At 44.1% G+C, this 19,555-nt stretch overlaps 1 protein-coding gene across 1 annotated transcript; it reads right to left on the bottom strand.

Annotated features, from left to right (window-relative positions):
• Positions 1 to 3,750: 3,750 nt before the first annotated feature.
• On the bottom strand, positions 3,751 to 4,755 carry XCR1 (X-C motif chemokine receptor 1; the record flags this gene model as incomplete). Its single annotated transcript, XM_082284735.1, has 1 exon — positions 3,751 to 4,755. The coding sequence occupies one exon, from the start codon at positions 4,753 to 4,755 to the stop codon at positions 3,751 to 3,753; it is 1,005 nt and encodes a 334-aa protein (XP_082140861.1).
• Between the last annotated feature and the right edge of the window lie 14,800 nt (positions 4,756 to 19,555).

Raw genomic sequence — 19,555 nt, 5'->3', positions numbered from 1 at the left:
AAAAAAAACCCACGTTGTCTGCTCCATGCATGTTGCTTTCCTGTATTTTTACTCTGATAAAATTTATTGATTAACTTCTTCATAAGATATGATGAGCTAGATGGGAATTATTTTCAATTTTTCTTTAAATTTTTTTGCAAGAGTTAATTCATGTTATATAATGAGTGGAAGGGCTTTGCTTCCCCTAGGCACTTGAGGTATTTTATGAGAGCAGCTAACCCCCAGCTTCCCTGGTGGATTAACATACCATTGTAGCTAGACTGAACAACAGGCTGCTGTTCATCATCAGAAACCTCCTGTGACTGTGGGGAGAAAGCTTTGGAAGCGCTTTTTGCATTTGTTTGCATTCTGTTCTGAATAGGTGGACAAATAATAGTCAGTAGGTGTAAAGCTGGGAGTAGGCAACATAAAAAGAATCGGCAAAGCTCTGGAAAATATCTAGAAGCAAATATGGCGTTTTAGACAAAGTGGTTGAGGAGCTTGGAAGAATATTCTGCTAAATATCAGGTCAGCTTCTGAGACTGACTTCCACCTGAGTACATCAGGTTTAGGAGCTATCACTGCCCAGAACTGGCTGCATTTCACTCCTGTGAGGACAAAGTGGGTACCAAGATTTTGATCTGGTTTGATGCTGGTTCAACTGCATCAAATAGTGTGGGAAAGCCAAGACCTAGACTCTGGACTGTGCAGTTTAAATGAAACAGAGTCCTTTATATACATCTATAGAGGTGTACGTGGATGTATGTATAGGCATATGGATAAAGAGCATAATCTTTTTTCCTCTCTTTGCTGGAAGAAAGCAGCATTGTTTGGAGGAATTAAACAAACTCAAATATGTTTTGGTTTTGTTACGTGAACAGTTTCTGAGTATGGAGAGAGTACTTCACTCCTCACACATTCTTTGTCCTTTCTGTCTCCTTGGTTTTTTGTTTCACTGGATGAGCAAGGGCATTTTCAACTGCAGAGTAACGATAAGGAGAAGATAAAATAGAATTTTTTTTACTATTTCAATGAACTCAGTATTTCAAAATATTGAGAATATGAAGGTATCCTGACTCAATGAAAACACTTCTGGCAATAAAGAAGTACATGTTCTGCTTTGCCAAAATTGCCCACATTTATGAGTCTGATTCTTGCTCTGATTTTGATGGCCACCAGTGTAAGGAAGAGACATTGACTGACTGAAATCAGCCCAATGGAGGATCACAGATGGACAGGGAGTTGGAGCACATGATATATGAAGACACTAAATTGGCTGGGATATGTTTATCCCCAGGAAAAAAAACAAGGCTTAGGGGAGATATGATGGCTCTGTTCCATTATCTGATGTGAAGACACAGAGAAGGTAAGGAAAAAACTACATCACCAGGTTGCAGCAAAAGAAATTTTGTTCATGTAGAAGCAAAAACATCCACCGTAAGAGTTCTTAAGCACTGCAACAAGGACTTGGAGGAGTTATGGAGTCCCTGATCTTGCAGGTTATCACTTTGACCAGATAAAGGCCTGAGTGACCTTGTCTCACCAGGGAGATGGAACTTCTGTGAGCAGCACAGAGGAGTGGATCACCTCCAGAAGTCTCTTCCAGGCTAAATTAACCTATGAAAATTCACAATTACTTCTTCAATTAAAAATACCTTAACTTTAATAGGTGGTTATCAGAGGCTGAGAACAATAGTCACAGTGTAGTATTCCGTTGAATTTCTGAATGTTTATTAGTACTACTTCATTATATCAGGAGGCAAAATATCTACATTCTGAGTTACTTTGGTTATGGCAGCAATACAGTTGGGTAATATTAAGAGTTCTTTTTACGTGCTCAGATACACTGTAACAAAATACGCTCAAGCTACAAACAGATTTAAATAACTTGCTAAAAACTGGGCAGAGCAGGATCATTTCAGTCTTCATGCTTCTCTTATAATTCTCAACTTTTTTTCAGACAGATGTAAAATATATGAACAGTAAAGATTTCACAGTTCTGTGGCTCTAGGTCAATCAGTTGAATGACAGCTTGTTGAAATTATGTACAAGACCTTCTTGTACTCATGGTCACAGTACTTTCCTTTTGTGGAGCTTTGCTGGTGCCCATGAAGTGGTCCTGGCTTACCAGAATAGAAGAATAAATTGGACTCATTTGTCCTTTAAAAGGTTGTCTCTTCAATAATTGATGGTATTCAGTCCCCAGTCCAAAGCTGTTTGAAGCCACATTAATTTCAAATATTTCTTATCCGGAGCCAATAGCCAAAGGCTGGTCTCCACCAAAACCAGAAAAAGTGACAACTTCTCCCTTTCCATGGCTTGTCTGAACACAAGTGAGTTCCCCAGTGGGATTAATGAGTCTATGTCATATATTTTCACCCCATTCTTTTGCTTTTTCCTTAGGTATTCTTGCTTCTGGGTATAATCACAAATAGGATATTGTACTATGGGCCCATCTGAGTTTCTACTTTTTGTAAACTATACAGCAGCTGTGAAGAATCTGTTGTCTGCTCCAGATAATCTTTAGAGATCAAATGAAATAGTGTGGAAGCAGCATAGACATTTTAAGACAGATGCCCAAAAAGCCAGATTGTTGCTTAGAACTGTTGCTAAACCATTGCTTTTTTTGCAGGTGCCACTGCAAAACTACCTTGGCTTTCTATACAAATGCTGGGAAATTAAATATTCTGCTTTCCAGGGACTTTGTCATTCAGCTACACCACAATAACATGCACTATGTGTGCACACACTGCCTGGGGAAAAAAATACCCCATTGAGCTAGAATGAAGAAGGATATCAGTTTCTCTTTTTTTTTTTTTTTTTTTTTTTTTAAAAAAAAAAAAAAAAGCCCAAACGTTAATTTTACAAATAAAGCAAGCCATTTTTAAAGCCATTTGTTCCTGCACTATAACCTATATAGAAGTTTAAGTCTTCTCAGCACCATGGCAAAGGGAGAAAAGGAGGGAAAGAGCATTTAGAGGCAAATATGCTCCTGCTCTGCTCAGGAGATGGGCTGTTGATCTGCTGCAATTGTCTGAAGTGATATTCAAAGACTGGAAGAATCCTGCGGCAAAGAACAGTAACAGGAGAAAAACTTATGTCCTAGTGAAGTATCTGTTCAACAGCTTGTGTTCCTTCCAGGGCTCTCCCAAAGTTTCCATTTCAGACCCAAAAGACAACTTTTACACAAAGCTTGTTTAATGTATACTTATCTGCCGAAAGATAAAAGAACATTTGCCCTGAGAACTTCAGAAACTCTGAGGTCTTGTAGCTATTGTCAGGACAGTTAATCCCAAGACACCCCCCACCCCACAAAAAGACGAATGAGTAAACTGATAAACACTGATAAACTCTGAAAAGCATTAAAATTTGCAAAAATACTTATGTGTCCATTGCTATATACAATCCAAGTATTTTTAGTCAGGTAAGAAAGAGATATGCAACAACTTTTATGTTAAAACCTGATGTTTTAATGCCCAAAGGAAAAAGGGATCCTTTTCTTTTCAAAAGAGAATATAAATGAGAGAAAATCCATCTCACTGTGCAAAAAATTGGGAACTTAACACTTTCAGGCCAATGAAGTAATTTCTTGGCATTCTCATCTCTTCATCCCACTGCAAGTACATTTTGTTATTTTCCATACACAGCATGTTTGCAAAGAGTAAATTTATGTCTCTTTCTCAGGGAAGTGCCTCTCAGAATTAGAGGCTATCCATGGCATGCTAAATCTGAGAGTTTGTTCAGGATTAGTCCTAATAGTTAGGTCTTGCTTCAGTACAAGGATGCCCCTTCATTCTGGAATTTGCCTTCATAGCAGGTCCTGGGGCTGGAGGCTTGACCATTGCTGCAGTGTAAACACAGACTGCATAACTGTGCCAAGTGCCTCTTGAACTTGACTCCCACAAACACATAGAGCACAGGGTTGAGGCAGCAGTGGGAGAAAGCAATTTTACGGCTGATGTGAAAGGCAAGGTTGGAGTCTTTTGCATACCTACAGGTGGGTGATGGAAAAGTAGTCAGAAAGCTGAGGATGTTGTAGGGTGCCCAGCACAGGAAAAAAGCCACCACAATAATAAGGATGAGCTTCACAGTTTTGTGCTTTCTGCGAGATCTTGCTCTGAGCAGGATTATGAGTATCTTGAAGTAACAGAATACGATGACTCCAAAGGATAGCAGGAAGAGTATATTTCTCACATAAATGTCCACCTTTTTCCAATTCCCATCAGCATAATCACAGAACATGTGCTCTTCCAAGTCTTCTTGCACTGTGGTGTGAATCACCTCAGGAACCACAATTAGTATGCTAACAGTCCAAACAGCCAAGGACACCAGAACACCACAGCACTGCGTCTGGGATCTCAAAGTTGAAAGGGGGTTCACTACAAACAAGTACCTCAGAATAGTCATGAGAGTCAAAAAGAAAACACCGCTGTAGTAGCCAATGGAGAAAACAGCATTCGATGCTTTGCAAAGGAACTCACCAAAAATCCATCCAAAGGACTGGTCCACTACCCAAAAAGGCAGCATGCAGGAGAAAACTAAATCAGAGATACAGAGATTCATGATGAAGATGTTTGTTAAAGATGTAAGGTTTTCATATTTGAATAGGATCCCTAACACCAAAGCATTTCCTAGCAGGCTGAGCAAAAACACCAGAGTGTAGAGGACAGCAGTGAGATAGATGTTGAATGTGAAATAGTCACCCATTTCACAGACGTTGGTTTCATGAAGGTCTTCATAGGAGTAATTATAATCTAAATTATATTCTTCATCCATTTGTCTGTGCAAATCTTGTGCTGTTCTCCAGCAGCTACTTCAAAGGACTGCAACAATCAAACTAAAACTTTTGTGAAAATCAACGCAATAACTAAACTCCCACTGTGGAGGCTTCTATTTTAAGAGAGAAAAAGCAGCAGTGAAACTAGTCATTTTTCCTGGCTTGGGGAGAGAAAGGACTAATTTCTTCTGATGCCTAGAGCATGAACAGGTAGATACCAAAGACTTACTGCAAAACACTCAAATCTTAAATACTTAAGAAGTCAGAAACTAAGATGTTTCTGAACCAAAATGGTTGGTGACAATGGCCAATTACTAACTTTCTACTGTATGAAGGTGCATTGTTTTTTGATGTAAATATCTCAGTTGCCCAAACTTTTAAATATGCTACTGTTTTTTCAGTTTTCTGGAATGGTATCCAACTCCTAAGCACTTCACTGTATAGATGATTCTTTGTCACCAAAATTCAGCATTGCATAAACCTAAAAAGCTGAGCAGTACCAGTAGCAACAACTGTAAGCACTAAGAACTAGAAAAGCCAGGTTTCTTACAGATTTTTGTCTTGAAGTTTGCTGATATCTAAACATCTCAAAGCCGTGACAGAAGCGTCATCACACTGTGTGCTCTGGGCACCTCTGTGGTCTGACAATTCTCAGGGATGCAACAGGAGCAGTGACCACATCACAGTCCTTTTCTGAGAGTGCTGCCTGTATGCAGGCAAGAATTTAATCCCAGATGGATGGTGAGTTGAAATTGGCCAACAGGATCAACAGTTAGTGGGACTGGGAAAATGGCATACAATCAGCCTAGTTTCTTTATGAAATTAAGCTAAAAAATAGGTACAGAAAAATCAGTGATGTCTCTGAGCAGTGGTTTAAAGTCTAAATTCACTTTATCCTAGAAGAAGGCTTATCTGCAACACCATGTTTGGATCCTGTTTTGACTGAAGCCCATGAGAGACCTGCCACTGAGTTCCTTCAAAGTACAGTTGCAAGAAAGAAACTCCACAGCTTGGGCCAAAATTGTGCTAGTGCTATTTTCCTTTTTGAATTAGTGAGGGGAGAATCTGCCTGCTACAGGCTTAAAATGACATGCTGCCTTTGGAGGACAGAAGAGCTATGTCTACACAAGGAAAGCATGTCAGGGAGCACTTCTGGCTGCCAGAATTTAATGCCTTCCATTGGGGTAGGTGGTTCAGGTCAGCCAGAATGTGACACAGGCAGCACAGAACAGGGACCATCTATCCAGTGGCTTGTGGTCAGCAAGTTTTGGAGGCAAGGGATGTGTAGGATTCAGTACTGTGACAGCAAGTGGCCCTGGAACATTTACCACCAGAGTGACAGTTCTAACTAAAGACGCTTGTGGCCTTCAGTCTGTATCACACTGCAGTTTTCAGGCATGCAGGCTAAGTCCTTGCCAAGGCAGTCATCCTCTCTGGTTTTACATGATAGTACAGACAACACTTAAGCAATGAATAGTTTAGATTGAGGTCCTGACCATCACTGTGTCCTGTTTCAGCTCATGCTGGGGTATGCTGCTCCTTAGCAGCTGTCCTAAGGGAGCAGAGAAGTCTCTTTGTGAATAATCAAGGTTCTCCAGGGATGAGAGGATAGTACTACCCAGTGTCTTCATCACTTACTCTCTCCTTCCTTGCTGACCATTCAGTGACAGCAAGCCTGAGGGCAGGTCTGCCCACAGGCCAGGAGCTACAAAGCCAGCAGGGCTGCTCCTGATCTCTGCCACAATTGCTGCTGGTCCCTGACACAGGACTCTTCTCACAAGAGACCTCAGCGCTGATCCCTGCCTCTGCCTGGGAAGTGTTTTGACCTGCACGTGTCCTGTCCCTCATCACATCATGTTATTCTGCTCTTCACACCCCTGCTGCAGGGTAGGCAGTGGTAAGAGAGCAAATATCTGCTGGGGACCTTTGCTCACCCTCCTGCTTGCTGTCGGAGCTGAGCAATACTTGCAAGGCAGAAAGCACCATTTTGCAACGGTGTTTTATGTCAAATAACAGTTAGGTGCCAAAAAAAAAAAAAAAAAGTGTATCAACACATCTATTTTCTTCACAGTTTAGATGATAAGAGATGGTAAATATTTTCTACAGTCCAAACAGTCTCCATTTTTCTGTGTCCATCTTCCCCAAGGACGCTGATGCTGAGTGCATAGGCATTTGATTCATGCTGGCAGAGAGCTGTGATTGGAAACCCTGTTAGTAACTCTTGCTATTTCCATCTCCAAATTTTCATATGCCTTGGCATCCTACCCACCTGACTCAAAAGGCTCTGTCTTGCACTTTGGGACGAGCCAGAGGAACACTTTTTTACATGGAGCCAGCTGTCCTCCCTCTGATTTTGTGTCCAGCATTTCCAGAGAATGTAGGAAAATGCTTCTGTGAGGCAGCTTGTTCCTGGCTGATTTTTAGTACTGCTAAGTTAGCTCTTGGATAATGCCACATTTCACAAAACAAGTTCATTCATCATATGCCATCTTGCCTGATGCAGGCTCCATGGAATTACAGGTAGAGGCTCCAACCTACAAATTATCAGACCTTGTGGATGGTTGATCAGGATTACGTGCTCTGATATGATGTTTCCATCATATCTTCCAGCTGGGAAGCCCTCCATGAGGTCAGTGATGGTAAGGAGAACCTTGCAGGAACCTAAGGCACTTGGATCTTTTCCTTTTTACCTCAAAACTCCTTAAATCATGCTATTGTATTTCATCTCCCCACTTTCAACTCTACAAGTAAGAAATGATGTGCATGGATTTTCAGTTAAGATATATGCAAAGGAGATAAAAAATGATGTGATTGAATCAACAGGCTGAGAAAGTGTCAGTGTCACACAAGAAATACAAATCATGCAACTGTTTTGTGAGAGCAGGAGTTGGTTGGAAAATGGAAATTACCTTAATTTCAGTTGTCAGGACAAATAGGAACAGAGGAAAAGCACATCACACCGTTTAAAGTCATTCCTGCCCTTCTGAAGAACACTCAGCAGGGCATTCAACATTCATTTCACTCTTACCCAGAAAAACTGCTTCCGCAGAAGCTTTCATTTTCTAGCAGGGCTGTGCTTTGCCTTGGAGCATCATATCAAAAAAGGATTCTAATAGAGAAATGGGGGAATGATATTACTAGTGACCTCCAGTTCCATTTCCTTCTTCTCTGAAAATTCAGTCAGACTTCTGTCAGCTGAAGGTACATATTGTTGATCAGTTTATTTCATTTTCAAACTGAGCATTTGAAAGAGTGGCTGGGAGGAGTTGTCTGCTCACTTTGCAGTCAGTTGGAGGGAGAGAAAGAGGCACTGGCAGGAGCCACATCAGCCCTTGCTGTGTGCTCTGCCAGTCTGCTCCCCAGGCCGAGGCAGCTGAGACAGCCCCCTTTAAGAAGATTCCTGGCATTTACACAGACAAACTGAGGTTAATCTCATCTTAATTGGAAAAGACAAGGGGAGTGCAGTAGAGAGAAGCCCCCTACCATAAGACATGCACTGATGGCATTTTTTATTCACTTCATCCAAAAAAGCCTTTGGGCTTCACAGCTTGTTCTCCACATTTCTCAGGAAAAAAAAGAAATTAGATGTTTTTGCAGGCTGGTTTACACAGGCAACAAACGTTGACACATACAATAAATTTCTGTTCCCCATAACTAAATTTATCTGGTAGCTGCTTCCTTAGCCAATCTCTTGTTCCAGAATGAGATAGGAAGAAATAATCCCAAGTGTGACCTTTTCTGGCAGGAAGGGGCTTTAGTTTTTAAAACAGGCTTATGGAGCAGCAATTTAATTTAAGGAAGTTAAAACACATTAAATAACATTTCTCCTTCCCTAAGTATGATTGGTATCTGTCTTGGAGCACAGCCTTGGAGTCATATGTAGGAGGTGGACAGGAAAGTCCTGGGAGTCATGACTGGCCCATAGACTTGGTCCAAAGCACAAATGTACTCTGAACAGTGTGGTCTGTGCTGGTGGATGTACTTTTTGTCTGCCTTAGAGGAGATTTGCACATGGTTACAAATTCTACCAGGACATGGGTAAAGCAAAAAGTCAAGGTAAAGTGAAAAGTCAGTAGGAATTCCCTTGTCCAATTCAGTTTTGCAAAGCCTCAAGAAGCCCAGTTCATCAAGGAATCTCTTACCCTATTTTTAAAGCAAAACCTTCTGTTGGATTGGGGTCATTTTCTGAGACCAATGCTTCCACTTGTGCTCCATGGGTTTCACAGGCAGGTACAACACTCACAGTCAGTCCAGAGTCTTGGTGACCTCCTGCTCCCCCTGAGCTCTGCCCCCCAGTCCTGGCCATCAGCCCTGTGATAACCACAGTCTAGGGAAGCACAAATATCCCAAACCATGAGCCTGGAAGCCATCCTGAAACACACATTTGAGTTCAAATTTACATGCTAGGTCAGCAGCCCACGGCTTGGACAGGTGCACCCTTTGCTGGGTTAAGAACTGGCTGGATGGCTGGGCCCTGAGAGTCATGGTGAATGGTGCCACATCCAGTCACTAGTGGTGTCCCCCAGGGGTCTGTACTGGGCCCAGTCCTGTTTAATATCTTTACTGATGATCTGGACAAGGGTATTCAGTCTACCATTAGCAAATTTGCAGTTTTATCATGCTAAGGCTGGCTAGAAAGGACATGGTGCCGGCAGCTGGGCAGCAGCTGTCCAACAGAGCACAGGCAGGAGCAACCTTGGCCAAAGAGGCTTGTGTGGAAGTGGAGGTTGGTATCTTGCCTGTGGTTGCCTGCAACAGGCTTTGTGCCAGCAGGATTGCAGCTCTGGGTATTCTCCATGCTCCCCCAGGGCAAGGAGAAATCCAGCCCCTTAATTTGGCTGGGTGGTGCAAAGGAGAGCATCACTCCCTGCTTGCAGCCAGGTAGGGTTTGGCCGTGGTTTTCCTGGTAGTTCATGCAGGGATGGAGGAGTAAGAAATTCTGCAGGATGATAAGAAGTAGTTCTTTGGGTAATAATTGGCTTTGAGGAAACAGAAAACAGGAGTTTTCTGGGATTTTTTGAGTGGAGAAATTGTCAGTTTGTTTCTACAGTTTAGACAAGTGAGAGCTTAAATGGATTTTTTGCAAGCTAAGAGCTTGCACTGATCTCTGTATCTGACATGTAATTCTGATTTTTCTTAATAGCAGCACTCCTGCCAGGCCCTGAACACCAGCCCATTTCTCTTTTCCAGACAGCAGTGACATGGCATACCACTTTCCCATCTGCTCCATAGAGAACATAATTGCTCCATTCTTTGGCCGTGAAAAAGAGCATCACTTTGTTTTTAGTAGCTGGGTTTCTTGGCAGTCGAAACCAAGCAAAACCACTTCTTATTTTTCTTGTTAAAGCAGAACATATCTGCAGGTTTCTGCTGCCAACAAAATGTTGACCCCTCCCCATTTCTGTGCGCAGAGGTACACATATCCTCCTTATGATACACTGGAAGATGGGGCTGTCCTTAAGAGATCTCACCGGCCACTGCACTATATTTAAATAGCAACCTTAGAGCTGAATAAGTCTGTTAAGTAAAATGTGTGTAAAGAAGCTGACTCTATTCCCCCACAGGTTCTTACAGGCAAAACCCAAAAACTATTAAGACAAAGGAGCACATCACAGTTTTGGGAGAAATAATCTCATGTCTTTCTCCAAAGCTTAGCAAAATTCAAGCCTCCACATAAAGTTCATGAACTCATTTTTATGGCTCAGAGATAACGTGAAGAACAGGGTTCTGTTTTTCTGCATTCTGCTGGTGTATTTAAGCTATATGCACCCTTTTTTTTTTTCTCCCAAGAGGATTATGAGCCATATGTCTAAATAATTTTTGTACCACATCTTGGGTGGCATTTCCAGTGTTCCTGCTGAGCCCATTGCTTCAGGAATGATGCAGAAACAGATGGAAACTGTGCTGACAGCCGTTGATGTGACCAGTATGTACAAGGGGGTGCTCCCCTGCTCCTGAGGCTCCTGACTGCAGCCCTGGGATGTGGCCTGGGGAGAGGTAATGGGAGCAGCTTCAGCACCTGTGTGTGCAGGCAGAAGGAGGTGTGTTTTCCAGAGAAATGGATGAGCAATGTCACTGCAAGGAGCCCAGCTTTGTCACAAAGTCTGTCCTCAACCCTGGCAGTACAGCCACAATCTGTTTTTATTGACTATGAAATGGGCTCACTCGTATCAGACCATTCCCACTTATAAAGCCATTCTGATGCTGAAGTCCCAGAGACTTGCAAGGCTTTAGCCAAAGGGAGAAAGAAGAGAAAGGGAGAAAATCCTACCCACTGAGCCATGTTTGCACAAAGCGAAAGGCTGGGTGTAGTGTAAGGAAACAAAAACATAGAATCATAGAATGTTAAGGGGTTGGAAGGGACCTTAAAGATCATCTAGTCCCAACCCTCCTGCCACAGGCAGAGACTCCTCCCACTAGACCAGGTTGCTCGATGCCCCATCCAACCTGGCTTTAAACACTGTCAGGGTTGGGGCATCCACAACCTCCCTGGGCAACCTGTGCCAGTGCCCCACCACTCTCAGAGTAAAAACTTTCTTCCTTATGTCTAACTGAAATTTCCCCTTTTTCAATTATTACCCATTACTCCTTTTCCTATCACTGCAGTTCCTCATGAAAAGTCCCTCTCTGACTTCCCTGTAGCCCCCCTTCAGATACTAGGAGGTTGCTATGCAGTCTCCATACAACCTTCTCTTCTCCAGGCTGAACAGCCCCAACTTTCTCTGCTTGTCTTTGTGGCGGAGGTGCTCCAGTCCCCTTATGAATTTCGTGGTCTCCTCTGGACTTGCTCCAACACTTCCATGTCCTTCTTTTGTCAGGGACACCGGAACTGTACTCAGCACTCCAGGTGGCTCCTCACAAGAGCAGAGTAGAGAGACACAATTACCTTTCTTGACCTGCTGGCCATACATCTTTGGATGGAGCCCAGGATTCATTTTGCTTTCTGGTCTGTGAGTGCACACTGTTGGCCCATGTTGAGTTTTTCATCAACCATCACAGAACTGAGTATGTCACTGCTGTCTTCTCTGCACTTTTAACCAGTTTTGTTTCGCTTTCCCTTCATCACATCCCTCATGCTTAGCAGAACATCAGAGTTTGAGTTTGCCTTATTCAGCCCACTGGTACTTGCTGGCATCAGCTACTGCCTACCCCAAATCCCTCATGGCTCCTTGGCACCCAGGCCCAGCTGGGTAGCACCCTGTGGGCCTCCACCACTCCCAATGGACTGCCCTGGCCAGGCTGGGAGCCCTTTCATGCTCGCCCTAGTGTGGAACTCAGTTGAGGCAGCGATGGGGAGTCTTTTCATGTGGATGCAAAAGCAAGATTGAAGAACAAAGGGCTGCAGCCAGGTCAGTGAATGAAGCACCACTGTATCCCCTTCTCCACTGGCTGTATGATGGTCCTTCTTCTGCTGGTGTGAGTTGCTACCTACTCTCTTGAATGGACATGCTGAAGCTCTCATGAAGCCTAAAACCTGATTTACAAGCAGCCCCCTGTGCCCAGAGGGATAGGGTGAATCCATATGAGGCAAGTCACAGTATGGCATTTACCTATCACCAGGACAAATTTGTTGGCTGCTGTGTTGTCCCTGCTTTTTCTCAGAGTGGCAGCTCCTCTGTGTTCTGACAGAGGCTTGGGTGAGGCAATCTTTGGCACAGACCTCTTGACACTGCAGACCTGAAGTGGTCCCACTGCCACGGAGGTGCCGGACATCTGAGTACACCTCGCTGCTGTTCTGCTGTCCCCTCTGCTGTCACCCATCTGAATTACTTGGCTGCCAAAATTGCCACTCCACATTGCAGCCTGTGAAGAGGGTGATGCTAGAAAACCAGACGAAACAATAAAGGAAGACAAAAAGCCCCACTCTGCTCACCACTGACCACTAATTTCCTTTCAGTTTTGGAGAAGATTATATACAGATTGCATATACATATAGTGTATATATGTTCTCTTTGCTCCTATTGGCCTTCTGCTTCTGGAGAGAACCAAAGGCTGGGGCTGCTCTTTGGGTTAAATTTGGAGTCAGAGAAAAGAGGTGCAGGATGCAGGGTGGTCAGGACTATAACAGCCTTAAAAAAAAAAAAAAAATTGCAAGGGAGAAGCAAAAGATTGCAAGGGAGAATGGCCTGAGGCTTTATTGGGTTGATAACCCGATGGCATATCAAATGGTGCTTGGGAAGTAGCTCAGTGAGGGGGTGGCCCAGTCAGACTTTGGGAAAACAGAACTGACTGGGGAAAGCAAAGCTTTTCATAATTAAAATTAAGTTTTCTACAGAAGACAGAGTTGGAGGAATTTCCTTGTGCAAAGACATTTCCAGAGCACAGCCAGTTTCCCAACACTCTTTGTCTGATGAGTCAAAGGAAAATAAATCACTTTCAATAAAACAACTCCCAAAACACAGCACATTCAGAGCACTGTTTACGTTAACGATGAGGCAACTAATAGCTTACACCAGAAACAATTGACCACAACCAAAAACATTCCTGTACTGTTTTAGTCACTACTTCCCCAAACCCTAGCACTTCCTCCTGGTGTGCTATGCCTGCTCAAAGGCTAGAGGCACAGCCCAGACAAGGTGCATCTCTTCAAATATTGTCCCCCAGTTCCCCCAGTACAACTGCAGCAGCAATGACTTCTCAAGCTGATCCTGCAGTGACTGCAGTTCAAACAGCTGTGGACTGCATTTGATCTGTGCCACCAGGTGAAATCTATCTCCTGGCAGACAGAGTCAGTGCATGCTTTCCTCTCAATAAGCTTTTCAGAGAAGAAATCATTTCCTTTGGCTACCCCCGTGAGCACAGCTGTTCCTGTCAAAGGTTTGGGCTGAAATACTGCTGGCTGAAACATTCAGTCTGAGCCCAGAAATTCTTAAGATCCTGCTAGACCTGGCTTGGTCTCACACTCCCACATCTTTTTCTCTAGCATTTTGCTCATTTGTTTATATTGAAGATTGACTGTTGTTACAAGAGGCATCTGAAAGTGCTTTACCACTTTGCAGAAGACATCTGCACATTTCCATCTGCCACACCATGTCGCTTGTATACACATATTTCAGCACCAAAGTATGAGCAAGCAGGTGGCCAGCAGCCGAAAGTCCACCAGATAAGGGGTTCTTCAGCAGAAAGTCAGCTGTAGCCCACATTCCCCTGCAGGGGGTGACACCAGGGGCTCTATATGTGAAGCGTTGGTGAACCGGGACACAATCTTAATGTTCCAGGTCCTGAGCCATTTCACAACTTCTCCAGCCATCTGTCCTTTGGCAAGACCTTGTGGTAAGTGCAGCGAGGGCAAACAATACTTTATGCAACCACAGTTGGCATGCTCTTCCCAAAACTGTTCCCCAGCTTCTAGATTGCACTATGCTTACCCCCCAGTCACTCAGGCCACCTGGCCTCTTCAATTCACCTGGCAGAGGCATATCCTTCTTCTTTACTGATATTACGCTCAAACCACATTAAACAACTACTGTTGTGTCTTTCAAGGAAAATCCGGTTTGTGAGCTGGGCTCACAATTGTCACCAGGTCCTTCCCACAAATTAAAGGGCAGAAAACCAAAAGGCAAGAAGTTGAAGGCAGTAATGCAATTAGGAGCTGTTGGCACGAGTCTCCAGGCTTGCATAAAGGTGAAATAATCTAGAAAAATGGTCTCCTTGGACCCTTTATCTTTTCAAATTATTCCTTATTTAAAACAGGCTTTAAATACATTTGTGGGTGATAAAGAAATTCAGGCTAGTTAGCCATGGATGACATGAAGAATCCACTCAGGACATAGAATCAACAAATATATGTCCTTCTTCAAAACTGCGATGTGATCCCACCTCTCCCCCCCCCAGCCCAAAGAAGCAGCCCCATGGTGTCTCAGTTCCAGCGAGCACAAGGTTTTCAAGTTTCCCTGCAAAGGCTTTCAGTCAGAGCCAAAACTCTTGAGTTTTGCTATGTAGTTTAGCCACCACCCCAAGTGACCAGAGCTACTTCTGTACGTGTCAGTACCTCTTCTCCAGCAGCTGAGCTGACTGAGATGCAAAGAGCAAACCTTCAACCCTGATCTTGCAGCAGGCACTTGCAGGGCTGTACAGTGCAGTGTGATCAAGCATGCATTTGGAAAGCCACATGGTGTGCCTGCTGAGGCTGCTCCTTCACTGGCAAGAGGCAGCCAAGCATGAAGGATGTGGGCAATGCAAAGCACTTGACCTGGGGCTCTGCAGCAGCCTGTCTGTCTTGGAAGATGTAGCCAAAGCCCTGTGCAGTCATGGCTGTGTGCAATGCAGCGAGCAGACTTTGTGAACTGCTCCTGAGCTTCATGTCAATTCTTGTGTAACTCTGCCCTAATGGGGGTCAGAATCCTGCACCACCAAGCCCCCTGTTCAGCTCTGGATGCTAGAGCTCACAGGAAGTGTAGACCCCAGCTCTAAGTGTGCATTCCCATCTCAACCAGAATTACCCTGCATTAGTTCAGAGTAATGTCTGTGTTTTGTTCCTTTTGGTCACAAACTACCTCTTCTTTTCCTGAAACAAAATGCAATTCTCTCTTACTTTGGAATTTCCCACAGCACCAAAAAGGCCAACTTCTGCTGAGCCCTATGCAAGATGCTGCCACCCATGGGCTATAAAATTGTGAGTAGCACTCTGTGGTTGATGTGATCAAAGTGAGGTTTGCAGAAGGAGGTTTTTAAAGACCAGACAGGACACAGAAAGAAAAACCAAGACGCTTGGAGAGCTTGTCTGCTGGTAGAGGAGCCTCAGTGAGTCCTTCTCTTTCAGGTTTTCTTCTATGATTGAGATATCAAACATCTCCGCTCCATCCATCACATTGTTGCTTTTCTCACCAATGTCTCTTGTTCTAGCAAAAGATACAACCTGTTGCTGCAGGTAAAGGCTGGCTGACTTAGATATACAGAAGAAATTCTTCACTATGAGGATGCTGAGGCACTGGCAGAGGTTGCCCAGAAAAGCTGCGGATGCCCCGTCCCTGGCAGTGCTCAAGGCCAGGCTGGCTGAGGCTGTGAGCAACTTGGTCCAGTGGGAGGTGTCCCTGTCCATGGCAGGGGGGTTGGAACTAGATGGTCTTTTCACCTGAAACCATTCAATGATTCTATGACTTCAGGTGTAACACAGTTCCCTAGAGCACATGCACGTTCTCATTATTGGGATGGTAGCTTTGGTAGCCATCCTGCTCAGCAGCAGCCCACCGTGCTCACGCCCTTCAGCTGCAGCATTGTGCTTTTCTATCCAGGTTAAGGATGTGTCTGTTTAATTTCGACTGCATATTTATAGCTATTATTGGGGTTTTTAGATCTGTAAGTAAAGCTGAAGAGATTAGTCCGGTTTTTGCGGTAGGACCGGCAGATACGGCACGAGTTCCTGGCGCACTGTGCCTGCGGTGACTCTGCAGAGGGGAGGCGGGCGCGGGCTGCGTGCAGTGGTCACGGTCAGCTATAGGTGGCACGCTTGAACAGGGTAACCCCTGCCTTCCCTCGGCAGCCCGAGAGATCCTGACAGAGAGCTCTCCTCCAAAGGGAGGATTAGATGAACATCTGCTCTTCAGTAGGCACATACATCCCCACCTACTTCAGCTGCTGATAAGCAGAGCTGCTGGGAAGCCAGATCAGATGAGGTCCTGCATGTGGCTGCAGGTGACTCCAGGTACCTTGCACTGTTTGCAGGGCACTGGGGTGCTGGTGGTGTGCTGTTCATCAATGCTGCTAGGACAAGATCTTTCTTTTGTTTCCCTCTCCACTCCCCTACTCCTCTCAGTCACTCTCGATCAGCCTCTGCAGGACTTCATCTCCCATCCCGTCTGGAAGTCCATCACAGCAGCCTGGAGCTGGCTGTCTTATTGCTGCCTCGCCTTCTCCCTCCCTGCTGCCTTCAAACCACCTGACTTTGATGTTTCTGGGACCTGTGGTCTTCCCCAAGCGGCCAAGTCTCTTCTGGAAAGCACGAGTGTCTCCAAGCACTGCCTGCATATGCATGGGTGATTTACGGTTCAGTTTGTGAAGCCCGACTAAAACTTCAGCAGCAATAGTGTATTTTCAGATACACTGGAAATGAAAATATATGAGGTTTGTTCTTAGTGAAAAGGTAAGAAAAACACCCATCTGTTTGGGACCAAATGTTTCACGGGGGGAGGCAGAAGGGCACTCTAATTACCCAGTGGTTTTCTTGTTTCTCAAAGTGCAAGCATCATTTTCAAGAAAAACCACAAGAGCAGAACATGAAGAAAGGCAAGCCTGGCATTTAGAAGATGAAATCTTGGATGTCAACTTTTCACAACGGTTTCTTTTTTTTTTTTTCTCCTATTTATTATTTTTATTTTCCAGCTGAAGCTGTTTGCTAAATGCTCCTCATTTCCCAAAGGCTGCTGGAGATGACTCAGCCGTGCACAGGGCTGACAGGGCATGGCTGTAGCTGGGCAGTGGCAGATGCCTCTAGCTCAGGCTGGATGCTGCCCCGTTGCCTCTGCCTGCCCACACTAGACTGGCACCCCTGCAGGGCAGGACCCCTTCTGAGAGCAGGTGAAGACCACCCTGGCCCCACGGGAGGTGCAAGGTGCCCTTGCTCCAGCATCCAGGCCATGCATCATTGGGCCTCACTGTGGCCTCACTGTCCTGGTCCCCAGCTTGCCCCTGGTCAGGAGGTATGCCAAATTTTTTCTGGAAGATTCACAGTGTTTCCAAAGAGAAGGAGTCTCAAATGAGAGGCACCATCTGCCCAAGTCTAATGGACAAAAAAGTTGTGGTTTTGCTTGAATTTGAAATAAGAATATGGCATGTTTTTTCATCACAGCTTCCCCACCAACAGCCACTTTCACACTTTGTCTGATAAAAATCACGTAATGTGATAACATGGTAAATAAATTTCAATGTTCCCTTTCTCAAAGACACCCTGACATTTTGTCCTATCTTGGTTTCAACCTGGGTGTATCCACGTTGCTGATTAACACTAAAATTCTTAAAATATTTCTAAATTATTCTTATAATAAAAATTAAATTATTCTTCAGACACTCTTTAAAATTATTAAACATATTCTTAAGTTATTCTTAAAAATGGTCTCAGCCCCATAAGGCAGGTGATAGAAGCAGGCAGAAGACAGAAGAAAGAGACAAAAGGATTATGTCAGAACTGCAATCATTAAGGCTTTTTCTACCACATAAGGACAAGTCCCTCGGCTTCAGTGATGCTTCCAAGATAACAAGTAAATAACCTTGCTAACAGTCAACTGGAGTTCAAGTGGAGGAGAGATTAGACAAACTGATGAAATATTCTATGTGAACCTCTAGCAGCAGATCTCAATTTGTAACACAGACAAAACACTATTTGAAATGTAGGTATCTTTGTTTCAACCCTTCATCCAGGATTTCATGAGTCTGTCCCTGGAAGTGTCTAAGCAACAGGGGATAATTGTGTTCTTTTATGCTGAATGAGCAATGTCTATATTTTTTAATGATGGAAGAGGAAAAGTGACAAAATCTGTTCCCTGGCTTGTATATCCTTATCAGATGTAACAGAAATTCAGAAATTTAAATACGGGCAAAAAAGATGGGGAAACTTTGCCTGTGTCACTGCACATGACAGGTTTGACTGTTCTGGTTTTCCTGAAGTGCTCTGCAGCTTAGTGTGGAGATCTTCTGATACCTGGCAAATGAAATATGCCTTATTGTGGAGGTCGTTTTCCTGAGTGTAGGTTGATTTATTTAATCTCTCTCTACTTCAAATGACAAAGGAACATTTTGAAGAAAACATGTTTGTTGAAGTTTTGAGTTTATTTCCACTTCAGGGCTGAGGAAAGCTTTGACCCTAGGGAAGCAGGGACCTCTCCTACTAAAACCAGACTTCTCAAACTTGAAAAAGTCCTTAAAATGGCAGCAGGTTTACAAAGATCCAGCCAAAAATAAAGGTTCCTGAAGAAAACACCACCAAAACAGCTTCTGCAACTCTCCTTCAAAGTCTCCAGGTGAGGTTTTAGCTGCTCCAGCTCTTGTGGGCTTTCACATTCCATCAGAGGAGAATGGATGGAGCATTATATGTGAGAGACTGGTCTTGGCCAACCCTAGGGCAGGTTTGGCATGCCCTGGTGGGATGAAATGCATGCTCACACCTCGGATACAGCTGTGCAAAGGTTCGGTTGCACAGCTTAACCTGGTGAGGAAAGTGGGTTCAAAACTAGTGCCTACCTTTGCCAGCAGTCACTGAGCACCCCACTTTGTTGCTTTAGCACAGGGGGCTGGAGGGAGGCATTTGAGCTACTGGGACAAGAAGCTATGAAGCTTTGTTTGACCATACACAAAATGGATGTTCATGAGCTGATCTAGCTAAAGCACTACAAAACCATGCAAGTGAAATCTTAGTTTAAGTCTGGTTATGTCTGTTTATGTATTTCTGTACCAGCTTTGTGCCTTCCTCCCATCAAAGCAAGCTAAATTAACATAAGCCACATCTACGTCAGCTTCAGTGTAATCTTCTGTATACAGGTTTCTCTAAAACCCGCTTTTAAACTGTCTTGAAGACAAGATACCACACTCATCTCTTCTAGAAACTTAATCAAAGCATCACTGCATGTTCCTCAAGCAGGGACTGGTACATTTTTGTTTACTTCCTGCACTTTTACTGAAGTCAGTATGAAACACCACTGGAGCACCTCAGCCCGTGCTTTGTGCAGTAGCCCTGCTGTGGTCAGTGGAACTGCACTTGTGAAACTAAATTTGGCCCTGTGGGCTTCTGTCCTGCTGAGCTGCATTGGGAAAAATGAAAAGGGAGGAGAAATACCCAAGAGTGAACTGCTGTGGAATTGGAGCCAT

The sequence above is a fragment of the Coloeus monedula genome, assembly GCF_965178545.1.
Source record: "Coloeus monedula genome assembly, chromosome: 1".
Lineage (NCBI taxonomy): Eukaryota > Metazoa > Chordata > Aves > Passeriformes > Corvidae > Coloeus > Coloeus monedula.
Note: the sequence above shows the minus strand (reverse complement) of the source record. Positions and strands in the feature narration are given on the sequence as shown.